The sequence below is a fragment of the Sinocyclocheilus rhinocerous genome, unplaced genomic scaffold (genome assembly GCF_001515625.1).
Source record: "Sinocyclocheilus rhinocerous isolate Xijiao unplaced genomic scaffold, SAMN03320098_v1.1 scaffold688, whole genome shotgun sequence".
NCBI lineage: Eukaryota > Metazoa > Chordata > Actinopteri > Cypriniformes > Cyprinidae > Sinocyclocheilus > Sinocyclocheilus rhinocerous.
In genome coordinates, this window is record NW_015651641.1 from 1,787,139 (window position 1) to 1,799,356 (window position 12,218).

Genomic DNA, 12,218 nt, shown 5'->3' on the forward strand with positions numbered 1-12,218 from the left:
CCCTTTTGTTAACTCATGAATATAAAATTAAAAAGAAAGGCATATATTTGAACTATAACTTTTTTGCAACAAACATTTACTGTCACTTCTGATCAATTTTTCACTTCTGAAAAAAGTATTTTTTTTAAAAGCCTAAACTTTTGAACATCAGTGTATACTTCATCTTCTACATTTCTCTGCATTGATTTTCATGTTTTCCATTGATCAGGAAGTTGGGCGCTCTGTTGACGTGCATAATGGTGGTAAAATCACCACAAGATGTGGTTGTTAATAGATTTTGTTCTGGGGAAACATGTGCAGCTGCCCAAACGATAAGGTTTCCATCTAAAAGTTCCTTACTGGTACGGCTCTGATAAATCACAATCTGGCACCAGCCTCAAACAATGTAACATATCAGCCTATTCGTTTTGCAAACATTGTTTTTGCCTGATAACCCCTACTAATGTTCCTCCGCTATATTACAGCAACCCGCAGCTGACCCCAGATCAGTTTTATCTTCTATTAACTGCTAAACGTCCCAGAGAGGGGTTCAGTGCCTGCGATCGGTTAGCCAAAACCTTGAGCATGCGTTTTCTGGCAGACTCATGGATACCAGATGTTTCTTACAAAACGTTTTAGATGGCAGCTTCCATCGCTCACTCGCTCTCTGCTGAAGTATAAAAGCCAAGGGCCTCTTTTATTCACAACAGCTCGAGTCATTGCCTCACACTCACGCAAACAATACGTGGCAGCTTGGACGGCACTGTTGCTCGACCCCGTGTCCTCTCTGTGCAACGGTGGATGAAGAGGCAAGGAAATGCACTTGGAAATTTGATTAGTGATTACTGTGAGAAGCAGGACAGAAGATAATGTTTGTGATTTACCCAGCGGAAGTCTTTGCCGTCAAATTTGCGTGCACTGGTGAAGAGTACGGTTCTTGCAGGCATGTTGATTCCCATGGCAAATGTTTCTGTAGCAAACAAGGCCTAAAGAACGACAGAGAGATAGATAAATACACACACGCATGCATACACACATTGATACACTGGATTTCTGAAGCCACGCGATCATTTTGTGCGGGGAACACACGATTCACTGTATTGAATATACAGTGAATTAACTTATATAACTTTAAATATAACTTTGATGTCAATTATGTCTGGACACAAAATATGCAAGACCCTACTGACATTTGCCATCAAATAACATTAAAATGACATTATTCTTGGAGCTTCTGCAGAGTAAATAATGACTTTATTTTCATGTTCCTCACACAAAGCTGACATACGACATCAGAAGACATGGAATATAGAGTCATGTGGACTATATTTATTGATTTTAAGTGTCATTTTTGACTGCTTCATTCCTCATTTACCTTTAAAAAAAATTATCTTTTGTGTTCCACGAGAGAATTTCATACAGGAAAAACAAGAAGGTGAGTGAATAAAAATAAACTAAACAAACAAAAATAAATAAATAAATAAAAATAAAAACCAAAAAGACGAGAGTGAATGTATTAAACAAAATAAAACCAAACCAAACAATACCGAAGAAAACAAAACCGACACCAAACAAAACAAAACTTGAAAAAGTTTGTCAATTATGAATGACTTGATGTTCAGCCAAGGCGTGTTTATCCAACATTACACAAAGGTGCTTCCAGTCACTTGAAGGTTGCTTGAAGTATCTCACCTTTAGCAGCCCCTCAGAGAACAGGATCTCAATGGTCTCTTTCAGGATCGGGAGGAGGCCGCCATGATGAATTCCAATTCCTCTCTTCAGCAACGGCAGAACATGCTCCACCTGTTGGTCAACGATCCCAATTAAACACACACGGCTTCAGGACTCTTCCAGGTCATGCTGTCACGTTATTACTGTTTAATCACAGCTCAGTCAGATTAGCATAGTGTAGCTAATCAAGACCAGCTAAAAGCCCTGTTAACACCAAGACCTGAATTTTTCAAGGCATGAACAAAAAGTACAACATTTTCAAGGAATGGGTCACCTAAAAATGAAAAGTCGGTCTCGGTTTACTCGCCCTTACTTCCTTGTATGGAATACAAATAGTCTGAGCTGATCTCTACCATACAATGAAAGAGAATGGTAATTCACAGCTGTGTTTTGGGCCCCCTCTGCTTTCAATGTGTGGAAAAGAGCAGCTTGGACATTCTCATTTCTCCAAAATAGGATGATTTTTATTTAGAAGCTGGGTCTTGTTTTTTTCTTTTTCATTTTGTAATAAAATAGACCTTTAAAAACAAGTAATGGATCTAAATGAGAATATATGGATTATAAAAATTACATTAAAAATTCCATTCTATAAAAAACTGATTTATGAATGTACAGTTGTATAGTAGTTAATGTCATGTGGTTACATTTTATCTGCATATATCCAGCTATAATAATTAGAATATATTTTATAATTACTATTACTACAACTAATAAAACGTTATGACTTATTAACTACATATCTCATTTAAAATGTAAAGCTATTTAAATAATAATTTTCATAAATTATATATTTTTCAAAAACAAGATGGAATAATTTAAAATCTATAATTTGTGTATCAGGGCAGTGAAAATATCCGCAAAGACAAATCTGGGTCAGCAGCATAAGGAGCTCAGAATAAGCTTGCAGAAATATGTCATTGAGAACAAACAGACAGGGGTCAAGTTGAAGGATGGTCCGTTCCTCATAAAGGCAACATTTACACAAACGGCATATTTGAACTAGTTCTGTAATCACTCATCCTCCAACAGCAGGAGTTCTGATGGAGGATCGGTTTATCTTCACACTGACAGAGCAGCGTTCATGAAGACCATCTGATCTGAGATCAGCACCTCTACTACATGAGTACGAGCCAAATTCTGCTGTCCTGCAATGTGGGAATGGATGACAGCACTGTTGAGATGTAGTAGTGGAGGAAATGTGGTGTAGGAGTAACAGCGGACAGGAGGACCCGAAGAGAGAGTGGAAAGTTTTACGAGCCTCTTGAAACCATTTTGGGATTTGCTAAAACACCCAGTCACTTTAAACAAGTTTAACACGTTCTGCCTGACTTTAGTGTGGTTTGTGCGGCAGACCTTCAATTACCAAAGCAACAGCTTACAAGTTTAAGTGAATATTTTGCTAAAACATTAAAACTCACAAATGTGGATGTTAATAATGGTAGAAACTTTAACATCTTAAAAGCTTAACGTGGTACATGTGAGAAACATTTTAGGGTATTCAACTAGATGAAAATAGATTTATAAGCAATTTTGTGTTTGGTGTAATTTACTACCATTTAATTAAAAAATGCCACCCAAAAAATGTGGCAACATTTCGATTCTTATTAATATATCTGGCTTGTTAAAATACATCCCACTGGACAATGACTTGCATTTCACAGTGTCCCTGTGCTGCTGTTAAAAGACTTAAAACATTTTTCTGAATAAGAAAAAAAACGTTTTTAAATAATTTTTAAATCTTGATGTTTTTATTAACTCAGTTATTTTTTTTTTTTTAAAGGAAAGCATGGGCTGTTGAAGTTAGCTTGTTTTAAAAACATTGATGGAATGACTGTAAATAAAAAAAATATATATAAATATCACATTTGTTAATGGAATAGTTCACCCAAAAATAAAAATGTGTTGAAAATGTGCTCACCGCTAGACCATCCAAGATGTAGATGAGTTTGTTTCTTCATGGGAACCGATTTGGAGAAATTTCACATTACATCACTTGCTCACCAATGGATGCTCTGCAGTGAATGGGTGCCGTCAGAATGAGTCCAAACAGCTGATAAAAACATCACAATAATCCACAAGTAATCCACATGACTCCAGTCCATCAATTAACATTGTGTGAAGTGAAAAGCTGCGTGTTTGTAAGAAACAAATTAATCAAGGCGTTTTAACTTTAAACCGTGACAAAATCCACCCACATATTTGTTTAGAACTGGACTGTTTTCACTTGTAAACTGTGCTTGATCTGTGCATATATCTCTCCTGATTCAGACAAGACGACTTTTTCACTGGAGAAAGTAGCATTATGAATAGAGGACTCGTATTTTAGCCGGAAGCAACGGTTTGAAGTTAAAAACATCTTAATGACTGGAGTGGTGTGGATAACTTGTGGATTATAGTGATGTTTTTATCAGCTGTTTGGACTCTCATTCTGACGGCACCCATTCACTGCAGAGGATCCATTGGTGAGCAAGTGATGTAATGCTACATTTCTCCAAATCTGTTCCTATGAAGAAACAAACGACATATTGGATGGACTGAAGCGGAGTAAAAAAATTCCCTTAATGTTAATTTGAGCAATCCACAACCAAATTTTGTTGAAATACTCACCATGCAATGATATTCAGGAAAACAAGTAAAGTTATCAGAGTATGTTGGTAACTTAAATATTAGTTAACTTATAATATTAACATAGACATAGATCACGTAATACAACATTGTACAAAACAGAAGTCTGTGCAAAGAATTACCTGTGGCAGCTTTTTGTCTTCATCAGACAGGCAGTCTGTGGCGTTGTTGAACACTTCTCCCACCAGTTTCTTCTCGTCATCTGGAGTTAGATAGAGAAGTTAGAAATCAAACAACAGATGCACACTGGAATACTTCAGCGTGCATGTGTGTCAGCTTAAAGATCTCTGAAACACAGCCAGTATCACAAAGGTAGGTCTGTGTGCTTTATACAGCAGCTCAGAGGACTTTCCATGATTGCATGAAAAACACTATAAACCAGAGAGAAATATACACAGTGGGGGCAGCATATAGAATGAGATGGAGAAAAAGAAAATATTCAAGAAGTGTACTGGGGAAAGGGAGAGCTGTCATGTTTTCTTGCTCCAAACAGAGTCTAGATGTGTCATGAAGGATTAGAACATCTCTATTTCTGCTTTCAGCATGTGGCATAGTCGTAGGCTTAGCGCATTCAAATTCACAGCATAACAAAAAACATAGACTAAATATAGAGCAGCAGTTCTCAACTGGCTTTGCTTTAGGACATCAAATGGTGACCCAACACAATGCCAAAATTGTCAACAATGGAAAAAAAAGGCTTTAAAATAAATTGAAGTTTATTAAAACAATGGCAATAAGAGCTGACAAATTTCGAGCAATTAAATAAATGCATTTAACTTTTTTTAACAACATTAATGCATATATTCCAGGGTTATTAAACTTATTTTGTTATTCAAAATACAATTATACATAAAACCATAAAACTGTTTTATTTATTTTATAAAGCAACATTTTAATTCAGTTTAACTTGATTTACAAAATTAAATCAGAATTTTAAATTAAAAAAATTGGCATATAAAAAAATACTAAAATTGACAAACACACAAAATTAGCAAAATTGTAACTAAAAAAAAATAAAAAGGAATTATTCAAAATATTATTAAAGATATAGTATCTGAATAACACCAAACACTGATATATTCATTTTCACACTATAATAATTGCATTCGGTCCCATGTGACAATACTTAAAAACTGATCATTAATAAATCAAACACGGCCAGACGTTTAACAAAAGTTGACTTGCATTCTCTAGGCAGTGAAATTAACCATAAAAGTCTTAAGATGTTATGTTGTTTTATATATACAACAAATAATTTTTCAAAAGTATTTTTTAACAAATTTCATGAATTATTAACATTTTATGCATTAATTATTAATTCACAAATAATACATTTTTGGGAAGTCGTACCAAATGACATTTTTTAAACCTGACTTAACTATAAAAGTCTTAAGATGTTATGTTGTTTTATATATACACAACAAATAATTTTTCAAAAGTATTTTTTTTACAAATTTCATGAATTATTAACATTTTATGCATTAATTATTAATTCACAAATAATACATTTTTGGGAAGTCGTACCAAATGACATTTTTTAAACCTGACTTAACCTTTCCAAGTCCCAAAGTAACAAGTTCAAACTGTCTGATATTTTAAGAGACTAAATGACTTCATGAGGGTCTGCAGGGGTCCTCTTTTTCCTATTCATATTGGTTTTGAACCAATGATTTTTGACTTCATTCTCCTCCCAAGTTTATTTAGCTATTTTATGCATGACCATATGGTTAGGTGCATTTTATTGTTTGCATTTAGCATTGTTTTTTTCTGTTCCATCAACAAAACAGCAGACCAACCAGTTGAGAACCTAGATACAGACTAATCCAAGAGTCTGACTATCCCAATATGGCCACAACATTACTTCAGACCATCTCTGCATAAGCAACTCCTCAAAAGATTAGAAAACCAACTCCACTTGTGCATGCAAAATGTTCTGGAAACCCTCTATAAAAATCACACTTGAGCTTGAAAGCTCTTATGACATGTGCTCCGATAGAGCCAATGAAAACACTCTCCCCACCTCAAGCAAGACTCGCAAAACAGCAACAGCTGTGCGAATGACTGCTAGTGCGGTCCGAAGTGCTCACCCATACACCATCAAAAGTCAAAGACTTCAAGTCTTAAGTGCACGCTATTTCTCAATCAAAACATGTTTAAAAATTCCCAATAATGCAACACTTCTATGTGCACGACATCAGTCACTTTTGAAACAAAATCCAATTAGGTCTTGCAACTCGAAGCAGTATGGGAAGTGGTGACACTTTTGAAGATTGTTAAAAGTTGTGCATGCTGTCCGTTTCCCACAAGAGAGAACAGAAGTCATGACACATCAATAGGGCCACGTTCATGTGTTTGGCTCTGTAACAAATTCTGTTTCAAACAGATGAATACTTGATAAAGAACTCCCGGAAACAGTTTCAGAAATGAAAAATTCTCCAAAAGAAGCCCAAAGCTGAGCTCATTTCTTTCTCAGACGTTTTTTGGCCATGATTTGCATTTTTTTAAATCTCTTTGTAATTAATAGGATAGATAAATCATCATTGCTCCCATATTTGAGCAATAAGAGTGAGATAAACCTAGTTCTAAAATGAAAAACAAGCAAATAAAGAAAAATTACATTACTCCTCTTTCCAAGGATTAGTTTAACCTAAGAATCAGTCCTTGCAGGTGTGACTGAAAGATATCCATTTAGAACCTTAACTCAAGTAAGAACAACACTAATAGTCTTGGCAAGAAGCATTATTAATTTTTATAACATTAATACCCGTGTTGAAATCCAGTTTGGCCACCTGCAGTGCGTAAGCCTCACATTCTTTCTTACTGAAGCTAAAGATGATCACCGGCTGGAAGTTCCTTTCCATGATCATCTTCACAATCTTAAAGACATTGGATGGACCTAAGAGAAAAAACAAATCAAGGGAAAAACAAACAAACAAAAACAATTATTAAATACAGCAGCCAGCATGATCCCAACATCTAATACCCCGTTTACATTTAATATTAATAACCATCAGGCAATTCGATCACAAGTGGACAGTGCAAAAATTAAAAGCATTAATGTGTGACACTGAAGACTAATAGTTTATTAAGAGTTAAATGTAATCTCAAAAGGAATATTCATTTTTAATACTGCACATAAATTCTAAAATCATGTTACATTTAAAATGACTTAAATACTTCTGCTTTTATGCGTGTGTTTTTTTTTAACATCCTGAATCCCCAAATTGTCATTATGCCTGACAGCAAAATCCAGAATAGGAAGTTAATTTAATTTTCATCAAGCTGAACTTCACCTTGATTGAAATAATGAGAATTATGCTCAGAACATCATATTTGTGGTGAGTTTAGATGAAGTTTGGGAGCAATGTTTCAGACTATTTTGTGCTTTGCTTATATTAGCCAGGGCTCCAAACAAAAAAATCAAGTAAGGAGCCATTGGCTCCTATAATAATTTTTAGGCGCCAAATTATTTTTTTAGGTGCCACATAATAAATGTGTTTAATTTATTATTATTTTTTTAACATTTCAATCATACTTTCATGTGTTTATGTCTCATCATTTCTTGAATTTATCAGCATTTTAATCGATCTTGTAGATGACCTGGGAATTAAGGTTCACTTAAAGTGGGAACTAAACGTCTTTTCCAACTTGAAATATACAGTCACGCATTGTTTATTACACAGAATCTGTACAAATATCATGGACCATAAGCATCACTTGGCCACTGAGTGTAGTTTGGGCTCCTCATCAATGCATCCTATAAGTGTTGTCATATGTCTTTCACACATTCTGTCTCTTTCTTCATTAGTAGAATGCAATTTTGTAGGAGGAATTGAATCATGAAGACAACAGGTTAAGTAAAAATATTAACATCCAAAAGAGCATAAATATAGCAAAACGCTCTTCTTTATAGTTATTTTTCTAGCTGACTGATGAGCTTATGGACACCGAATGGTTATTCATGAGGTAAATGTATTATTACGTTGCAATGTTTACAAGCTTTACATGTTTTCCGCAGTTTGAAACACTGATTGAGCTTTTACATGAGACATTTCAGTAAGTTGTACTGTAGGCTTTCTTATAAAGTAGGCTACGTTTTGATGTTAATTCATGTTCATTATGTACTTAGTAGCAAAGAGAAAGATATAATAATGGGTTCACTTGCCGCTTGAACTGAGGCGCTAAAGCGATCGCGCCTGCCGCATTAAAGAGCACCAACACCTTATTTATTGTTTGAATTTCGTTATGAATTTGGCATAAAGCTGATACTTTGTTTATTTAAAAGTAACTAAGCTTTTTGCGATTAATGGAGGCAAGTGTGCTCCAAATAATATGAAGTTCACGCATTAACAGAACACAGCATAGACTAAGATCTTGATAAGAAGCCATATTAGTAATAATTATAAACGAGAATTGTTAACAATATTGCCAATATCCACACAGCTGACAGCTTTACCTGTTGTAGTTTGTTCAAGTTGTGCACGAAATAGACTCTGCTTTTCTGCACTTTTACTTGCACGTCTCCGTTATTTCGATCTCTCTCGCGCTGCACAACTGAGCTGCGTTTAGCAGGTGTGCGTCAGCGCTGCTGTGCGGCAGAGATGAAGACTGTTTGAAACACTTTTTTCCACTAAAACTTTGATGCGCATCGTTAGGCCTGTCACGATAACAACTTTTTGTTGTGCGATATATTGCCCCAGAAATAATTGCGATAAGCGATATTATTGTCATTTTAAAGACCATTTTATGCCACTGAATATATAATCATAATGTAACAGCATAATAATGCAAGAAGGTCTACACACTTCCAAATGACAACAAACTTTTAATTTTTAAGAATATTTAGATCATGCAAATTAAGTATCAAAATATTAGATACCTTAAAAAAAAGTGCAAAGTAACAAGTAGAAAAAAAGACAAATGCACAAATAACTTGTATGGAGATTTTTTCCGGACCTTCTTTTCTCTGTAAATGAAGGGTGCTGCACTATTGCTGAGAAATACAATCACTACTCAGCAGTCAGATGTCTGTATGCACAAAGGCACAGATCCCTAAACAAGACCATATCTGCAGATGAAACTTTGTTTGTAGAAGCATTTTTTAACTGTGAATGAGCAGCTCATGACTGCACCACGTTATGTTCGAGAAGCTGCAGAAGACACAGACGCAAGTGGAATGTACAAAACACGGTGACATTAATTTTTAAGTAAATATAATGGCCGATATATTGCGTCACCAAAAATGATTGCGGTCATGTACATATATTGCGCGATAAGTCGATATATTGATTATTGCGACAGGCCTACGCATCGTCTCAGTTTAATACGTGAACATAGCAAATGATGAAATCGCAAAAACAATCAGGAAAAAAGGCATTACATGTAAATATATATAGTCACCAGTGGCGACCTCAGCAAAAACTTCACTCGCAAATTAATATTTTTGGTTTTTAGTCGCAGTCTGGAGCCCTGTTAGCACAAGCTGTCAACAACAACAAACAATCTCAGCTGAATATTTGTGACCGGCTCACGCAAAATGGACATTAATATTTGGTGCAAACAGTGCAATATTGATGATGCGGATTAGTCAATATGCAAGATTCACAGCAAATCAATGGGAGTCCATCTGTGGTTAACCATTTATCTGAACTAGTGACCGAATTGAGGGTTTGTGGCCTCTCACTGCACAATATTACACAATATAACCTTAAAATGAACATGAATAATATCAGATTACTTACTTAATCTGATTTTATTTCCATGTAAAACAGGATACTAAACAAATTAAAAGAACAAAATGCTGGGTCAAATTGAATTTTAATCCTCAGAAATGGATTGGATCTTGAAAGTGGGTGTCAGCTGCAGGAATGAGCAACTTTTTTTCCTTGGAAAAACACTGTTATTTTGATTTCATGTTGACTGTTGAATACTAACCTTTGGTTCCACCCTTTCTGCCTTTGGGGTCCCATTTGCCCCCAACATTGCCTCCCGTGTCCCCCGCGTCCCTCAGGACCTGCATTGCCGTGTTAAAATTGTCTTCTCTGAACTCTCCCTGACAAGAAAAAACATAAAAATATGATTACATAACTGCAATGATACTGGGAATATTTTCTGAAACTTGATCAGCTTGTTGCGTGCTTGTGGCTTGGAAGTTATGCAACACACACACACACAGATAGTCCAGGTTTGAGGATCTGTGTTGAATTACATCTAGATGTGCCACTCTTGAAATGACAGTTCCAATACCACACCCACGACAGACAATAGAACACAAATTCCATTCAGTAACACAGAGGACGGCACATACCAGAGATCATTCGAGTGTGCTTAACCTTCATCTCTGATGACGGAATAAAGGTGTTAATGCAGCTATCCAAAGCATTCAGCTACTTACGTTCTCATCCACAACCAGGTGGAGTCCATCGCCACCTGCTGGAAAGATGTAGTGCTGCAGTGGAGTGGGCCGGTAATCCGTGTACACCACGTGGCAGGGCTGCAAATAAACACAAGGAACTCACAATCTTCCTGCAGGAATTATGGATGCATTATAGCTGTGACATCAGATGTCCCTTTAAACCGAATTGATTTACTTTAGAGAACATTGCTGATTTAAGCAGACCTACTGCACATAACATTACTATTTATATACTAATATAGGTGTATATATAGCAATTATATATTTATATATAAATATTAATACTTTAAATGAGTTTTTATATCTTCAGTTTTCATTTTAATTTTATGTGCATTTGATTCATTAGTTTCTGCTTTTATATATCTATATAGGTGTCATTTATTTTTTAGATTTAGTAATTTTAGGATTTAAACTTATTTCAGTTAGTTAGTCTGTTGTTAGGTGGTCGCGAAAGTGTTCTGAGTGGTTGCTAAGGTGATGATCCACCTGTTTGTGGAGGTGACAAATCCACTCAGCAAACTGTCGAGCGTTGGGAATGGTGGCTGACAGGAAGACATGATGCACGTTGTCTGGCAGTAGGATGATGGTTTCCTCCCAGACCACTCCACGCTCTGCAGGTCATGTGACCAGAAAGACACAGTCAATGACAGCTGAATGAAATCGTTGTAACCATAGCAACATTTTTTCATCTTCAGTGTTTGGTACCAGCTATTATTGACCAAAGTAATATTACAGCAAACAAACAGAGCCATCGTGTTTTGTTTATGTTTGGAAGGTTGCTTGGCAGAGCGTGCTCTTGAAGGGTTGCCATGTCCACCTATTAGAAGCAACACTTTTTAAGCGTCTTTGGGCTTGTTGTTTAGGCTCGACTCATAAAGCAATCCAGTTTATGGAGTCAATAGAGTAGAAGTATTTCCAAGATAACGTGTTTGGATTTAAGTTTACTATGGGCTTGATCTTATTTGCTGTTTTTTTTTAGCAAGATCTGGCAACACTAATGAGTCAAAATGTAACACTGTGATTCACTGTGATTTCTTGCACCGCACATACAGAAGACAGACACAACTGATAAGCATTTAAATACATCATTAACAACTAGCTGTTCAGTTCTGTACACACTGCGTAGAACTTCTGTAAATGCCGTTATCACTATCTGATTTTTTCAGGAGTCATTACGGTTGTATAATGTGGTTGTCAGTAGGCGCGTTTCCATTACAGATTTGCGCAAAACTTTGGTGATATTTTATAAATGTCGATAAAAAAGTATTGCGAAATGACGGCGTTTCCATTAACCAATGTTATGCGACTAAAACGTAACCTTTTGCCTCTCGCGATAAGTCATGGCAACGGATTTTGGTGGGATTTTGGCTATATTTATTCAAAGGAGGCGTATGCGTGTATCTTTACAGAAGCAGCACAGAGAGCCGCTTCAGAAAAGTGTGTCGCGCGGCTGGATTCTGGAATAAAC

At 35.8% G+C, this 12,218-nt stretch overlaps 1 protein-coding gene across 1 annotated transcript in view; it reads right to left on the reverse strand.

Annotated features, from left to right (window-relative positions):
- LOC107713350 (superkiller viralicidic activity 2-like 2) overlaps positions 1–12,218 on the reverse strand; it is a 40,632-nt gene that overhangs the window by 24,573 nt on the left and 3,841 nt on the right. The window contains exons 8-14 of the mRNA XM_016518833.1: positions 11,237–11,361; positions 10,730–10,828; positions 10,270–10,387; positions 7,100–7,231; positions 4,458–4,537; positions 1,672–1,782; positions 864–965 (exon numbers count right to left, since the gene is read on the reverse strand). Coding sequence (XP_016374319.1) covers positions 864–965; positions 1,672–1,782; positions 4,458–4,537; positions 7,100–7,231; positions 10,270–10,387; positions 10,730–10,828; positions 11,237–11,361 — 767 coding nt within the window. The remainder of the gene's footprint in view (positions 1–863; positions 966–1,671; positions 1,783–4,457; positions 4,538–7,099; positions 7,232–10,269; positions 10,388–10,729; positions 10,829–11,236; positions 11,362–12,218) is intronic.